Genomic DNA, 17789 nt, shown 5'->3' on the forward strand with positions numbered 1-17789 from the left:
ACAGATGATGACAAATAAAAAGTTTGTAATATGTTATTAGATAGCTTTACTCTGAACTCAACCGTGAGAGACAGAATCTAAAAAGATTCCAAAAGCTCACATTGTATGATTTTTACATAATTAATTTGCAATTTATTACATTAAATAAGTATTTGATACAATAGGAAAACAGAACTTAATATTTGTTTGCAATTAGAGATCAGACGCTTCATGTAGTTCTTGACCAAGTTTGCACACATTGCAGCAGGGATTTTAGCTCCCTTCTCCATACAGATCTTCTGGTTTCTGGTTCAGGTTTCAGGGCTGCCGCTGGCCAACATTGAGTTTCAGCTTCCTCCAAAGATTTTCTGCTGGGTTCAGGTGTGGAGACTGGCTAGGCCATTCCAGGACCTTTACATTCTTCTTACGAAGCCACTAGTTGCCCTGTCTGTGTGTTTCACATTATTGTCATGCTGGAAGACCCAGCCACAACTCATCTTCAATACTCTTACTGTGGGAAGGAGGTTGTTGGCCAAAATCTTGTGATGTATTACCCCATCCATCCTCCCTTCAATACGGTGCAGTCATCCTGTCCTCTTTGCAGAAAAGAACCACCCAAGTATGAGGTCCAAAGTTCTATTTTGGTGTCATCTGACCACACAACCTTCTTCCATGCCTCCTCTGGATCATCCAGAAGGTCATTGATGAACTTCAATGTATTGGCTTGAGCAGGGGGCCCTTGCTAGCCCTGCAGGATTTTGATCCATGACGGCGTAGTGTTACTAACGGTAATGTATTTGACTGTCGTCCCAGCTCTCCAGGACATTGAACATTGTCCTCCTGTGTAGTTCTGGGCTGATTCCTGACCTTTCTCAGAATCATCCTTACCCCACGAGGCGAGATCTTGCATGGAGCCCCAGACTGAGGAAGATTGATAGTCATTTTGTGTTTCTTCCATTTTCTAATAATTGAGCCAATAGTTGTTGCCTTCTCACCAAGCTGCTTGCCTATTGTCCTGTAGCCCATCCCAGACTTGTGCAGATCTACAATTTTGTCCCTGGTTACCTTAAAGAGCTCTTTGGTCTTGGCCTTGTTGGAGGGTTGGAGTGTGATTGAGTGACTTAACAGGTGTCTTTTATATACAGTATATACTCGAGTATAAGCCGAGACCCCTAATTTTGACACAAAAAAACTGGGAAAACTTAATGACTCGAGTATAAGCCTAGGGTGGGAAATGCAGCAGCTACTGGTAACTTTCAAAAATAAAAATAGATACCGATAAAAGTAAAATTAATTGAGACATCAGTAGGTTAAGTGTTTTTGAATATCCATATTGAATTAGGAGCCCGATATAATGCTCCATACAAAATACACACCATATAATGCTCCGTACAGTTCATGATGGGCCCAAAAAGATGCTCCATAGAAACATTTGCCCCATACAATGCTGCATAAAGGTTAATGATGGCCCCATAAGATGCTCCATAGAAACATTTGCCCCATATAATGCTGCACAAAGGTTGATTATGGCCCCATCAGATACTCCATAGAATATTATGCCCCACACAATGCTGCATAAAGGTTGATTATGGCCTCAAAAGATGCTCCATAGAAAATGTGCTCCATAGAAAATGTGCCCCATACAATGCTGCATAAAGGTTGATTATGGCCCCATAAGATGCTCCATAGAATAAAGGTTGATTATGTCCCATAAGATGCTCCATAGAAAATGTCCCCCATACAATGCTGCATAAAGATTGATTATGGCCCCATAAGATAATGCTGCATAAAGGTTGATTATGGCCCCATAAGATGCTCCATAGAATAAAGGTTGATTATGCCCCATAAGATGCTCCATAGAAAATGTGCCCCATACAATGCTGCATAAAGGTTGGGTATGGCCTCACAAGATGCTCCATAGAAGCATTTTCCCCAAATGCTGCTGCTGCGATAAGACATACTCGCCTCTTGTTCTGAGCAGGCGGGGACACCGGCACTTGCGATATTCACCTGTCCCCGTTCCACCACCGCGCTCCGCTTTGTCTTCTGGGTCTCTACAGTGATTGTTCAGGCAGAGCGTGACACGCACACTAACCACGTCATCGCGCCCTCTGACCTGAACCTAACAGCCAGAGAACACAACGCCGACACAGCGGCGCGCTGTGGAGGATCGTGGACAGGTGAATATCGCATGGCTCACCCTCCCCCCATTATATTTACCCTCCCAGTGCGGTCCCTGCTTCTCCGATGCGATGGTCTCTGATTCCGGCAGCTTGTTCTGTGCTCAGCGGTCACTGGTACCGCTCATTAAAGTAATGAATATGCGGCTCCACCCCTATGGGAGTGGAGTCGCATCCATATTCATTACTTTAATGAGCAGTACCACGTGACCGCTGAACATCGGAAGAGCTGCCGGCGTCTGGAGACCATGGAGAAGCAGGGACATGTAGAGACGCGCTGGGAGCAGGTAAGTAAATGTGACAGCTGCCACTCCCCCTTCCCCGCCGACCCCCTGGGACAATGACTCGAGTATAAGCCAAGAGGGGCACTTTCAGCCTAAAAAATATGGGATGAAAATCTCGGCTCATACCCGAGTATGTACGGTAGGTATTGAGTTAGGTGCAATTAATACAGGTAATGAGTGCAGAGTAGGAAGGATCCCTGTAAGAAGCCCATCACCCCCAAAATCGAAGGTGAGCTTAGCCCACCAGCATCAGGGGCTTATCTACAGCATTCTGTAATGATAAGCTCCCGATGTATCCTAAAAGATGAGAAAAAGAGGTTAGATTATACTCCACCCAGGGGCTTACCTTCGATTTTGGGGGTGACAGGTTCCCTTTAAAGAAAAACTAACAGGTTTGTGAGAGCCAGAATTCTTGCTGGTTGGTGTGTGATTAAATATTTATTTCAAACAAAAAGTGCAATTTATTTATTTAAAAATCATACAATGTGGTTTTTCTGTTATTTTTTTTATTTTTAGGTTGTCTGTCACAATTGAAGTGTACCTACGATAAAAGTTACAGACCTCTCCATTCTTTGATGATTTTGCAATTTTTCCCACCTACAGTGTATCAAATACTTATTTTCCCCACTGTATCAAGATATCATTTTATTCATCTTCCTAGGACCCACATGTAGACTGCTTAGAAGAGTTCATCATACTGACAGATTTCTTTTAATTGCTTTGATGAATCGGGGCCAAGTTGTGAACTTCATACAGCTTGAACTCTTTAACCCCTTCACCCCCGGAGCTGTTTTCGTTTTTCGCTCCCCTCCTTCCCAGAGCCATAACTTTTTTTATTTTTCCATCAATATGGCCATGTGAGGGCTTATTATTTGCGGGACGAGATGTACTTTTGAACGATACCATTGGTTTTACCATGCCGTGTAACAGAAAACGGGAAAAAAATTCCAAGTGTGATGAAATTGCAAAAAAAGTGCAATTCCACACTTGTTTTTTGTTTGGCTTTTTTGCTAGGTTCACCAAATGCTAAAAATAACCTGCCATTATGATTCTCCAGGTCATTACGAGTTCATAGACACCTAACATGTCTAGGTTGTTTTTTATCTAAGTGGTGAAAAAAAATTCCAAAGTTTGCTAAAAAAAAAAAAAAAAAAATGCGCGATTTTCCGATACCCGTAGCGTCTCCAATTTTCATGATCTGGGGTCGGGTGAGGGCTTATTTTTTGCGTGCCGAGCTGGCGTTTTTAATGATACCATTTTGGTGTAGATACATTCTTTTGATCGCCCGTTATTGCATTTTAATGCAATGTCGTGGCGACCCAAAAAACGTAATTTTGGCGTTTTTATTTTTTTTTTATCGCTACGCCATTTAGCGGTCAGGTTAATCCTTTGTTTTTATTGATAGATCTGGCGATTCTGAATGCGGCGATACCAAATATGTGTATGTTTAATTTTTTTTTTAATTGTTTTATTTTGATTGGGGCGAAAGGGGGGTGATTTGAACTTTTATATATTTTTTATTTTCTTTATATTTTTAAACACTTTTTTTTTTACATTTTGGCATGCTTCAATAGCCTCCATAGGAGGCTAGAAGCATGCACAACTCGATCGGCTCTGCTACATAGAGGTGAAGTACAGATCACCTTCATGTAGCAGAAATCCAGGTGTACTTTGAGCGCCGACCACAGGGTGGCGCTCAAAGCAATCGGCCATCAACAACCATAGAGGTCTCAAGGAGACCTCTGATTGTTATGGCAATGCACCGCTGACCCCCCGATCATGTGACGGGTCAGCGGTGCGAGCACTTCCGGCCGGGAGCGCTAGTTAAATGCAGCTGTCAGCGCTTGACGGCGGCATTTAACTAGTTAATGGGCGCGGGCGGATCGCGATCATGACACATGATATGGTGCAACCAAAGGTGTTTTCTCTCATTTGTTTGGTAGCTATGTTCTATATTTAAAGGGAAGCTGTCAGCAGTTTTGGCCGATAAAAGATATGGCCACCGCCTTTCAGGGCTTATCTACAGCATTCTATAATGCTGTGGATAAACCCCTGATCCGACCTGAAAGATAAGAAAATTACCTTTTATTATACTCAACCGGGGGCAGTCCGGTCCGATGCGTGTCTCAGGTCCGGCGCGTCCCATCTTCTTGCGATGCCGCCCTCCTGCAATCACGCTCCTGCGCAGGCGTACTTATCTGCCCTTTTGAGGGCAGAGCATAGTACTGCAGTGCGCAGGCGCTGGGCCTCTCTGACCTTTCCTGGCATTATAGAATGCTGTAGATAAGCCCTGAAAGGGGGTGGCCGTATCTTCTATAAGCCAAAACAAAAGACAGGTTCGCTTTAAAGGGAACCTGTCAGCAGGATTGTGCACAGTAACCTACAGACAATGTCAGGTGAGCGATAAAATCCATTTTATGGTTGTTGTTTAATTTTTATTTTCAGTTTTGAGTTAATGATATGCTCGTGCTCCGGGGTGGCATCTTCATGTGGTGTTCTGCTTAGCTATTCATAATGAAGACTGCTGACAGGTCACTGATCCCTCAGTGACCTGCTTCCTATTTTACATAATGAATATTATGTATACTAGATGGAGGGCGGTAATGTCACGATGTGGGCAGGCATGCAGCGCTATTGTTGCCTAATGCAATCCTGTGATAATCTAATGACTTTTGCATCAGGGGACTCATGTGCTTGACGCCTATGCTTATATGCATTGTTTTTGTACCAGCGATGCTGTTGCTCTTCAAGAGTCTCATTTGCCCTTTGTTGTCTTCGACGTTGTGCCTTTGCTGCTTTGCTTTCATTGTCATTGGCGTACTTTTTATGAGGAGCCATGTTGGCATTGATATTTGCTTTTCAAAGGGGTTTGCCCATGAACCAAAGTTAATTTTAAAAATTGTCTGTGTCTGACCGTGTTCCGAACATAGCACAGCTCCTGGGCAGGGGAGGAAGCAAAAGACAATACTGACATTACAGCTGGAGATCCAGAGGATACATTTTGTGAGGTAAAATATTTTTTAAAAACAGTGAAATATTTTACGTAACAAAATGAATCCACTATGATCCCCTGCTGCAATGTCAGTATTGTCTTTTGCTTCCTCCCTTGCCCAGGAGATGTGGAATGCATCGTACACAGTCAGATGGTGTGTGTGTATATATATATATATATATATATATATATATATATATATATATATATATATATATATATATATATATATATATATATATATATATATATATATCCCTTCCATCCTTGGAATCCACCTTTTAGAGCATGGACTTGAGGGGTTAGGGCGCATCCTGGGAGCTACATAGCGGCCCTCGCATATAATACCGTCACTGCCTCAATATATGTGTGTGTGTGTGTGTGTGTGTGTGTGTGTGTGTGTGTGTGTGTGTATGTATATACACACACACACACACACACACACACACACACACACACACACACACACACACACACACACACACACACACACACACTTTGGACACACCTTCTCATTTAAAGACTTTTCTGTATCTTCATGACTGTGAAAATTGTACATTCACACTGAAGGCATCAAAACTATGAATTAACACATGTGTAATTATATACTTAACAAAAAAGTGGGAAACAACTGAAATTGTCTTATATTCTAGGTTCTTCAAAGTAGCCACCTTTTGTTTTGATGACTGCTTTGCACACTCTTGGCATTCTCTTGATGAGCTTCAAGATGTAGTCACCGGAAATGGTCTTCCAACAATCTTGAAGGAGTTCCCAGAGATACTTAGCACTTGTTGGCCCTTTTGCCTTCACTCTGCGGTCCAGCTCACCCCAACCCATGTCGATTGGGTTCAGGTCTGGTGACTGGAGGCCTGCGTCATCTGGCGTAGCACCCCATCACTCTCCTTCTTGGTCAAATTGCCCTTACACAGTCTGGAGGTGTGTTTGGGGTCATTGTCCTTTTGAAAAATAAATGATGGTCCAACTAAACGCAAACCGGATGGAATAGCATGCCACTGCAAGATGCTGTGGTAGCCATGCTGGTTCTGTACGCCTTCAATTTTGAATAAATCCCCAACAGTGTCACCAGCAATGCACCCCCACACCATCACACCTCCTCCATGCTTCATGGTGGGAACCAGGCATGTAGAGACCATCCGTTCACCTTTTCTGTGTCGCACAAAGACACGGTGGTTGGAACCAAAGATCTCAAATTTGGACTCATCAGACCAAAGCACAGATTTCCACTAGTCTAATGTCCATTCTTTGTGTTCTTTAGCACAAACAAGTCTCTTCTGCTTGTTGCCGATCCATAGCAGTGGTTTCCTAGCAGCTCTTTTACCATGAAGGCCTGCTGCACAAAGTCTCCTCTTAACAGTTGTTGTAGAGATATGTCAGCTGCTAGAACTCTGTGTGGCATTGACCTGGTCTCTAATGTGAGCTGCTGTTAACCTGCGATTTCTGAGGCTGGTGACTCGGATAAACTTATCCTCAGAAGCAGAGGTGACTCTTGGTCTTCCTTTCCTGGGGCAGTCCTCATGTGAGCCAGTTTCTTTGTAGCGCTTGATGGTTTTTGCAATGGCACTTGGGGACACTTTCAAAGTTTTCCCAATTTTTCAGACTGACTGACCTTCATTTCTTAAAGTAATGATGGCCACTCGTTTTTCTTTACTTGGCTGCTTTTTTCTTGCCATAATACAAATTCTAACAGTCTATTCAGTAGGACTATCAGCTGTGTATCCACCTGACTTCTGCTCAACACAACTGATGGTCCCAACCCCATTTATAAGGCAAGAAATCCCACTTATTAAACCTGTCAGCGCACACTGTGAAGTGAAATCCATTTCCGGTGACTACCTCTTGAAGCTCATCAAGAGAATGCCAAGAGTGTGCAAAGCAGTCATCAACGCAAAAGGTGCCTACTTTGAAGAACCTAGAATATGAGGCTGCCGTCACACTAGCAGTATTTGGTCAGTATTTTACATCAGTATGTGTAAGCCAAAACCAGGAGTGGAACAAATAGAGGAAAAGTATAATAGAAACATATGCACCACTTCTGCATTTATCACCCACTCCTGGTTTTGGCTGAGAAATACTGATGTAAAATACTGACCAAATACTGCTAGTGTGACGGCAGCCTAAGACATAATTTCAGTTGTTTCACACTTTTTGTTAAGCATATAATTCCACATGTGTTAATTCATAGGTTTGATGCCTTCAGTGTAAATGTACAATTTTCATAGTCATGAAAATTAAAGAAAAATCTTTAAATGAGAAGGCATGTCCAAATTTTTGGTCTGTACTGTGTGTGTATGTATGTATGTATGTATGTGTATACATACATACATACATACATACATACATACATACATACATACATACATACATACATACATACATACATCCTTACTTACATACATACATCCATCCCACCCCGAAGCACGAGTATTAACTCAAAACTGAAGATAAATATTAACCCCTTGACCGTCTTTTAACTGACCTGAGATATAAGAGAATAGCCTCCCCATACAGGTGACAATCCAGCATCTGTCGGTTGTACACTATAGCTGACAACTTGCTGCATCAGCCACGATCAGTGTTTGCACCGTCCAAATCTGTTTAACCCCTTAGATGCTGCTTTCAATAGTGACTACATCATTATAAATGGTTAACAGACTGTGGGGGCTTCCTCCTAATTTCAATTGGTGCCCTCAGATCATGATTGTGTGATCCTGATGTTTGCGTTTAGCAATTCATGACCAAATTCTGGCCTAAGAGTCTGCCCGCTGTTGTAACTTGTTCAGAAGTTAGAGGCATTTAGGTGGTAAAAATGCACATTTTCATTTCTGTCATGTCACTTTGCATTAATTCCTGAAAAGCAACTGAAGGGTTAATAAACTACCTGACAGCAGTTTTCAATATGTCAGAGGGTGCCGTTTTTAAAATGGTATCACTTTTGGGGGTTTCCAAATATATGGGACCCCTAAAGGCACTTCAAACATTGCTAAGTCCCTAAAAAAATAAATTTAGTAAATTTCCTTGAAAAAATTAAAAATAACTGCTACATTTTTAAACCTCCTAAAATGCTAACAAAATAAGAGAACATTTTACAAATGGTGGTGATGTAAAGCAGACATGAGGGAAATGTTATTTTATTAATGTTTTGCTATGGTATGACTATCTGGATTAAAGGGATAATCATTCAAAGTTTGAAAATTGCTTTTTTTTTTTTTTTTTTTTTTACATATTTCGCAAATTTCTGTTTTGTGTTTATTTATAAAAAAAAAAAAAAACATATCGACCTAAATTTACCATTATCACAAAGTATAATGTGTCACGAAAAAACAATATCAAAATCACTGGGATTTGTTGAAGCATTCCAGAGTTATTACCACATAAAGTGACACTGGTGAGATTTCAAAAATTTGGCTCCGTCACTAAGCAGTTAAATAACAACCACAAGGCAGATTTTATCAGCCCATCTATCATTTTAATCAGTATCACAGCATAGGTAACTGGGCACAATCCTGCTGGCTGGTTCCCTTTAAAGAGATTGACACTGTTTTTTTGTTTTTTAATATATTAAGGCTATGTGCACACGTTGCAGATTATTTGCGTTTTTTTAGCGTTTTTGCGCTATAAAAACGCTATAAAACCGCAAATAATCTGCATACATTAAGCATCCCATCATTTTTAATGAAATCCGCAATTTCTGTGCACATGATGTGCTTTTTTCCGCATGAAAAAACGCATTGCGGAAAAATAATGAACATGCTCATTAATTTTGCTGTTTTTTTCGCGGTTTTCCCACTGTCTAATGCATTGGGAAATTTCCGGGAAAAAACGCGCTAAAAAACGCATGCGGTTTTCATGCGGAAATCCGGCAGAAATGTCCGGATTTTCACAGGAATTTTCTGCATCAATTCCTGAACGTGTGTAGGGGGCCTAATAGATATGTTGGGGACGTAATTTTGTCACTTTCACACGCATTGCTTCTCATGCAATTGTAGACTGCACAGATCTCCTGTTCTAAAAATGGCAGCTGATGTATGAGCAGGTGACCAGACCTGTCTGTCAGTCTCCTGTTGAAACCCTGCCCATAGAAAAGCTGTTTTTCAATGGGAGGAGTATGGTGGCCAGGTCTGGTCACATGATTCCCTGTTCTCAGCCATTTTATGGACTGGACTGTATGTGAAGAAGACTGCAACACAGGCCTTGAGGAGAATGTGTAATGCTTTTGCCCACTTGCCTTACCAATATATAAATCTATCCCCAACACTTCAGTTATACTAAAGATAAAGCCCTTTAAGATCTTTTGCACATAGCTCTATTGCCGTACAATGTCAAGGAACTGTTATTGATCAACCTTTTGGGATCATTCTTCAGCAGGACAAAATGGCCCAAAGCGGTATGAGAAGTTCAGCACTGGCTCGAGCACAGGCCCAACTTTCTGGTCAGAGGGTTCCAGTAAAACCCAAGGCTCCGGCAGATGAACTACAGGTCGGTGTTCTGAAAGTGCTTTTATTATTTGTGATTCATTTAGTCCAGGTGATGAGGGATAGATGCTAACAAGTGCAAAGCTGAGCGTAAGTATGTGGTCACAATGATGGTGGCGTTTGTTGCAATCTCCTTCATATTTGACAGAAGAATAGCGCAGCAAACAGTGTTTTTTCTTTCTGGTAAGATGATGAAACTTGACAGATCTTATGACTGATCAGTCACGGATTGAATTCCATTTTTCTGTTGCTTTGACGAATCAGAGTAACAACATTCAATAAAAGAAAGTGAACATCTACTTACAAGAAAATCGGTCAGAGTGCCTGGGTTTCATCGGTTTCCAATCTATCAGTCCATGAAAAACGGACAGCACTCGGATGGCACTTTGTCCGCCAAAATCCCAGACATGTGTAAAGCCCCATAGACTATCATAGGTGCGAGTGTTATCCATGAAGAGCCTAGCTAGAACTTATAGGTGAAAAACTGACTAGTAAGTTAGCCCTTGGCGTTCCCTTTTTTTTTTTTTTTTTTTTTTTTTTTTTTTGTATCCAAGTAATTTTTTTATTTATTATTACAAATGTAAAATATATATTATAGTTTGGTTTTATTTTGAAATTGAAAATTGCTGTCATTACTACAGTAGTCTACAGGTAAGAATTATTTCCACATTGGGCTTTACTCAGGGTTAAGGTCATTTATTTATGTTCTGCTTTTGTAGGAATATATGCTTGCACTGAACAGGAAGACAAGTGCTTTAAAACTCTCCCAGCCATCAGATGCTGACATGAGCGACATGTCAGCCGAAGAACAGGAGAGTGAAAAGTACAGAGCTTCTGCTAGTCCTCAGCAGGTATTGGGGACACAGAGTAGGTTTCTAAAGAAGAAAACGCCATTGAGAAATGATATAAAGAGGAATGCAGTTGTCACAATTGAGGCCAAGAAGCCTGCCGATCTCCAGCCGGTCCAGTCAAAGATGCCAACCAGTGCAGCCCTGAGGAGGTTGGCAGAAATTGAGAGCAGACATCGATTAAGGTAAGGTTGCTTTCTTTTACTATTATCTTATAGCTAGTTTATCATTTTCCTTTGGCGTGTTATAAAGAAATGGAAATAGAAAACCTGAGAGTATTTATTGCTTTTCTTTTCATTTGTCTTATGTGCACCCTTTTTACATTTCACGGCTTTACTTTTACAGAAAGTTAGAGATTGACATTTCTGAGAATGACTCTGAAATAAGGACATCTGAAGAAAGACCTTTCTCTAACAGATCAAGTAGTGAATTCAGCAGTCGCGAAAAGAAATTTCTGAAAAAGAAAGTTAACATAATGGAGCCAAAGCCTGTAAGACAGAACAACAGGCATGGTGTTAGGAACAATCCAGTAGATAGTAAGCCAGGAGCTTTGGAAAGCGAGGAGGAAGAAATGCTTCATCTTGTTGGCAGCTCAGTGGAATTTTCAGAAAATGAGGAGAGATGGTGGAAGCTTCCAGTGAGTTTGCTTTTCTTGTTTGTTTTGTTTTTGTTTTTTTTTTGTTTTCTTTTGGCGATACGTTTTCATATTGCTTCTGTGTTTGGCTAAAAAAAAATAAATACAGCACAAGAAAGGAGGCTAAATGTGTTGGCATCCAGAAAGGTTTCTCCCTCATAATGTTCAGTGGCTCTATGAGGGGCTCAATCTGGATCCAGTTTTTTTGGATTCAGACAGAACCTTCTTAGTTGAAGGCTAGATGCAGTGTGGAGCTAGCCTAATCCACACATGATAAATCAATCAGTAAGATCAACCTCCCATACTGCCTGTATAGGCATGCATGTCTTTGAAATGTAAATGCATTGTCACCTTCAGATCTTCTATCTGTTGCTGCATTCCAGAAATTTTTTTTTTTTTAATCCTTCTGCAAATCATACTTTTTAAGAGGCTGTCCGATGAAAAAGTAGTGATGACCTATCCTTAGGATAGCTCATCAATGTCTGATCGGTTGGTGTCTGGCAGCTCTGCCAATCAGCTGTTCTCGTTATCTGTGGCGGCATGCCTGAACTGCTCGATTTCGGAGCTGCTCCGTTTTCTGATTGTGGCGGCAGCAGGGTACTACATATCTGCTTCCTATTGATTTGAATTTGAGGCGGATGTGCAGTGCCCTGCAACCATCAGAAGACTGAGCAGCTCTGCAATCGAGCAGCTCCTACCATCAACACCGTGAACAGCTGATCGGTGGGGATGTCACTTGCCAGACCCCCACCGATCAGACATTGATAACCTATTCAAAGGATAGCATCAATGGAAAAGCAGTGGATAACCTCTTTAAGTTCTCTAGATGAGACAGAGCACATGATCCTCTGCCTCCCCAGGTTGTTCTCTACCTAGCACCATCCTCTTTACCTTGATTGATAGCTCACCATCTGAATTCTTTGCCTGGCACTTGAAAGAGGCTGGTGCTGGACAGGGAAGCAGTGGCTCCTTCATTCTTTGTTATGCCCAGAATACTTAACACCTCATTTGCATATGAATGAAAATGCTAATCTCTTAACAATGCCGCAACAGTTAGATATACAGTCATGGCCAAAAGTATTCACACCCCTGCAATTCTGTCAGATAATACTCAGTTTCTTCCTGAAAATGATTGCAAACACAAATTCTTTGGTATTATCTTCATTTAATTTGTCTTAAATGAAAAAAACACAAAAAGAATTGTTCTAAAGCCAAATTGGATATAATTCCACACCAAACATAAAAAAGGGGGTGGACAAAAGTATTGGCACTGTTCGAAAAATCATGTGATGCTTCTCTAATTTGTGTAATTAACAGCACCTGTAACTTACCTGTGGCACCTAACAGGTGTTGGCAATAACTAAATCACAATTGCAGCCAGTTAACATGGATTAAAGTTGACTCAACCTCTGTCCTGTGTCCTGGTGTGTACCACATTGAGCATGGAGAAAAGAAAGAAGACCAAAGAACTGTCTGAGGACTTAAGAAACCAAATTGTGAGGAAGCATGAGCAATCTCAAGGCTATAAGTCCATCTCCAAAGACCTGAATGTTTCTGTGTCTACCGTGCGCAGTGTCATCAAGAAGTTTAAAGTCCATGGCACTGTGGCTAACCTCCCTAGATGTGGACGGAAAAGAAAAATTGACAACAGATTTCAACGCAAGATTGTGCGGAACCTCGACTAACATCCAAACAAGTTCAAGCTGCCCTGCAGTCCGAGGGTACAACCGTGTCAACCCTTACTATCCGTCGGCATCTGAATGAAAAGGGACTGTATGGTAGGAGACCCAGGAAGACCCCACTTCTTGCCCCGAGACATAAAAAAGCCAGGCTGGAGTTTGCCAAAACTTACCTGAAGAAGCCTAAAACGTTTTGGAAGAATGTTCTCTAGTCAGATGAGACAAAAGTAGAGCTTTTTGGGCAAAGGCATCAACATAGAGTTTACAGGAGAAAAAAAAGAGGCATTCAAAGAAAAGAACACGGTCCCTACAGTCAAACATGGCGGAGGTTCCCTGATGTTTTGGGGTTGCTTTGCTGCCTCTGGCACTGGACTGCTTGACCGTGTGCATGGCATTATGAAGTCTGAAGACTACCAACAAATTTTGCAGCATGAACATAAATTAGACGTCAGTAAATTTCCTTACATTTAGGGCCACTCGATCATAGACTTATTTAAACAGAAGAAAAACGAGTCATATTGAGCCTAGATATAATCAAAATATCCTTTATTGCAAGACTTAATAGCAATCTTACTTTTGAAATAGATGTACAATACAATACATAAACATTGGTAAATTCACTAGGTAACTAAACAGTGACTACAATGGTGCAACCCATAAACCGAGACACATAGCAGGACATGAGTATTAGAAGGTAATGCAAACGATATCCAATGAATACCAACAGAGAGAAAGGCCCAAAAACTGCAGCACATAACGGAGTTCAATACTCTTTACACGGCTAAATTGCCACAGTGAATACCGCCATCGTGTGCCACATTGGTATGCCCATACTAACTGTGTAAACAGAAATAAATGTACTAATTACCCATTGGTGTTGGAATGTCCAAACTCGGTCCCGGTCCTGTACCCCAACGCGCGTTTCGCGTTCACGTGTGCCGCTTCCTCAGGGGGCGTGGCTAAATCCGGCTCACCATCCGGTATATATACTTGTTTAATTTAAAACACATGTGGTGTAATAAAGAAAAAGGGACGTGCGCGTGCGCTGCGGTGAACCGCAGGTGACTGTGGTGTGCAGCGCCTCAAGCCTCGATCTCGTCAAACAAGGCCGGGTCACATGAGCGGGTCGGCGCCACGCCCACTCCACATGACACCGGACCGTCAGCGAGAAAGAGGAGATCAGAGGCAACTATCGTGTGCAAATAGCAATAGAACTGTGCTAAATAAAGTGCAAAGGTAAATATACATACTAATACATATGCATATGTTAAAAAGTGAAAAAGTGCATAAAAGTGACTAGTGCAATATACTATATAAACCTAGTGATTTAGACCACTTAAAAACAATATAACCACTTTATTTCTGTAATAGTTAAAATATTAAAATTGTATTAATCAATGCTTCCATTAGATATATGACGCTAAAGGTCACATTGGGAGGGGGAGTAGGGCCAAATAACAACCATATAATACATCTTTGGACATAATGTTATTAACATGCGAAGTCCATCCAATTAGTAGCAAATGTCATATGCATACATAACTTCCATATATCATTTTCTTATAGATGGAACAGTCCGTGAACGGACATCACCGCTCCTCCTTCATCATCACGCAGGTAAGTAGAATCCATTAGTGATGTATTTTCTGCCATATGTCCTTCACCGTCATCTATCACATGGATGCTGACATACATATAAACGCACTAAAATTGAAATAAAACGAAGAGACCAAATTAAAACCAATGATCAGGGGCAAGAACAACAGGAAAACCTAACCGCAACCAAAAATTACAGAAACGATGAGAAACCATGTGCCTCATTAAGACCTTTAGGCATCATGGTTCCCAAGGTAGAAATCCAGCGACATTCCCTTTGCACCAAGAGGCGCCTCACATCACCGCCTCTTATGCCACATTGTACGTGATCAATCCCACGTGCCATAAGGGACCTGGGATTGCAATCGTGAAATTGTTTGAAATGGCGTGGTATAGTTTTTAGTTTCACCAAATCAGTTTCTTTTGCTGCGGCCACTATATCACGTACATGCTCGCGCACACGTGTACCAAGGCGACGAGAGGTAAGCCCAACGTAGACTTTGGGACAGCCACACACAGCATAGTATATAACCTGTATAGTGTTACAGGTTATATGATGATTTATGGTGAAAGTCCTTTCACCATTTACTGCATCAAAAGATGTACTACGGCTGATATTAGGGCATGAAATACAGTTGCCACATGGGAAACAGCCCCTCGGTGGGCCCCTAGATCCAAAATTATATTCCTGTAACCGGGGGACATAGTGGCTAGATACCAGAAGGTCCTTAAGACTTTTGCTTCGTCTAGCGGTCATCGAGGGGTATTCATTGAGGCATTTGGAAAGTGATGGGTCACTTTTGAGGATGCCCCAGTGTTTCTGGAGACACTTCCTCATAGTGGGCCATTCACTGTTAAAAGTGGAAATGAACCTAACCAGGTCCTGTTGTTCTACCTTTCTTTTATTCCATCCCTTTCCGTGGCATAATAATTCATCACGTGATGTATATTTGGCCCTCAAATAGCCTTTTTTAATACTTCGATTGCTGTATCCCCTGTTCTGGAATCTAGACCTAAGATCCACGGCCTGCGCTTCAAATTTGGTGGCAGAGGAACAGATCCGCCTCATCCTAAGGTGCTGACCAACTGGGATGGCTTGAATAGTACTCTGAGGGTGACCTGAATCGGCATGCAGAAGAGAATTGACCGACGTGGACTTCCTGAACACATCAGTTTGTAAATATCGCTCAGCATCCACCTCAATTTTAATGTCCAGAAAGTCCACCTCGGTCTTACTCACCTGGTATGTCAATTTGATGTTATATGCATTGTTGTTCAATTGCCTCATGAACTCATGTAATGCGTCATCAGGTCCCTGCCAAATGATGAACAGGTCATCAATATAGCGTAACCAGCACTGCACATGGTCTGCGGCCGGCGGGCCCCCCCCGCCAAAAATCTCCCTCTCCCAATAGCCCAGGAAGAGGTTGGCGAAGGAGGGCGCACAGGCCGCGCCCATGGCAGTGCCGCGCTGCTGTAAGTAGAAAACATCCCTAAAAACAAAAAAGTTTCTAGTTAGTATAAACGTTAATAATTCCATGACCAGTTCACAAATGGCACCATCCCAGTTGCTTGCACCCAGGAAGAAGCGGACCGCCTCTAATCCATCATTATGGCCAATGCAGATATATAATGCTTGTATATCTGCCGTGACAAGGCACATGTTGTCCTCCAACTGTATCCCGTTGATCCGACGCAGGACATCCGACGTATCCCCGGCATAGGAGGGGAGCGACTCAACCAACGGTTTTAGATAATAATCCACAAATTTACATATGGGGTCGCTCAAGCCTCCCATGCCAGAGACTATCGGGCGTCCCGGTGGATCAACGGGATTTTTGTGGATCTTAGGTATAAAGTACAGATTTAGCCGCGCCCCCTGAGGAAGCGGCACACGTGAACGCGAAACGCGCGTTGGGGTACAGGACCGGGACCGAGTTTGGACATTCCAACACCAATGGGTAATTAGTACATTTATTTCTGTTTACACAGTTAGTATGGGCATACCAATGTGGCACACGATGGCGGTATTCACTGTGGCAATTTAGCCGTGTAAAGAGTATTGAACTCCGTTATGTGCTGCAGTTTTTGGGCCTTTCTCTCTGTTGGTATTCATTGGATATCGTTTGCATTACCTTCTAATACTCATGTCCTGCTATGTGTCTCGGTTTATGGGTTGCACCATTGTAGTCACTGTTTAGTTACCTAGTGAATTTACCAATGTTTATGTATTGTATTGTACATCTATTTCAAAAGTAAGATTGCTATTAAGTCTTGCAATAAAGGATATTTTGATTATATCTAGGCTCAATATGACTCGTTTTTCTTCTGTTTAAATAAATTTTGCAGCATAATGTAGGGCCCAGTGTGAGAAAGCTGGGTCTCCCTCAGAGGTCATGGGTCTTCCAGCAGGACAATGACCCAAAACACACTTCAAAAAGCACTAGAAAATGGTTTAAGAGAAAGCACTGGAGACTTCTAAGGTGGCCAGCAATGAGTCCAGACCTGAATCCCATAGAACACCTGTGGAGAGATGTAAAAATGGCAGTTTGGAGAAGGCTCTCTTCAAACATCAGGACCTGCAGCAGTTTGCCAAAGAAGAATGGTATAAAATTCCAGCAGAGCATTGTAAGAAACTCCTTGATGGTTACCAGAACCGGTTGGTCGCAGTTATTTTGGCTAAAGGTTGTGCAACCAAGTATTAGGCTGAGGGTGCTAATACTTTTGTCTGGCCCATTTTTTGAGTTTTGTGTGAAATGATCAATGTTTTGCTTTTTGCTTCATTCTCTTGTGTGGTTTTTCATTTAAGACAAATTAAATGAAGATAATAAAACCAAAGAATTTGTGTTTGCAATCATTTTCAGGAAGAAACTGAGTATTATCTGACAGAATTGCAGGGGTGTGAATACTTTTGGCCATGACTGTATGTGTGAATCATTTTACATTTAAAGAGAACCTGTCTCCTAAAAAAATGCTATTAACCTGATCTACTGTAAGTTTAATATACAGGTTTATAGCGTTGTGAACCTACCCATTGCCAGCATTTAGACCCACGCTGCCAGGAGGAAATTATTTTTATTCCCATCCCAGCAGTATTCAAGCAT

General features: G+C 41.7%; 1 protein-coding gene across 7 annotated transcripts in view; it reads left to right on the plus strand.

Annotated features, from left to right (window-relative positions):
- Nucleotides 1–17789, plus strand: part of C1H19orf44 (chromosome 1 C19orf44 homolog) — a 497340-nt gene that overhangs the window by 407523 nt on the left and 72028 nt on the right. For 5 of the 7 annotated variants that reach the window (XM_077252950.1, XM_077252997.1, XM_077252986.1 and 2 more), the window contains exons 2-4: nucleotides 9819–9932; nucleotides 10648–10961; nucleotides 11122–11413. In XM_077252950.1, the coding sequence (XP_077109065.1) occupies nucleotides 9828–9932; nucleotides 10648–10961; nucleotides 11122–11413 (711 nt within the window). In that variant the 5' untranslated portion in view covers nucleotides 9819–9827. The remainder of the gene's footprint in view (nucleotides 1–9818; nucleotides 9933–10647; nucleotides 10962–11121; nucleotides 11414–17789) is intronic. The other 2 variants (XM_077252966.1, XM_077252959.1) reach the window with 1 other exon arrangement.

This window comes from Ranitomeya variabilis, chromosome 1 (genome assembly GCF_051348905.1).
Source record: "Ranitomeya variabilis isolate aRanVar5 chromosome 1, aRanVar5.hap1, whole genome shotgun sequence".
Taxonomy (NCBI): domain Eukaryota; kingdom Metazoa; phylum Chordata; class Amphibia; order Anura; family Dendrobatidae; genus Ranitomeya; species Ranitomeya variabilis.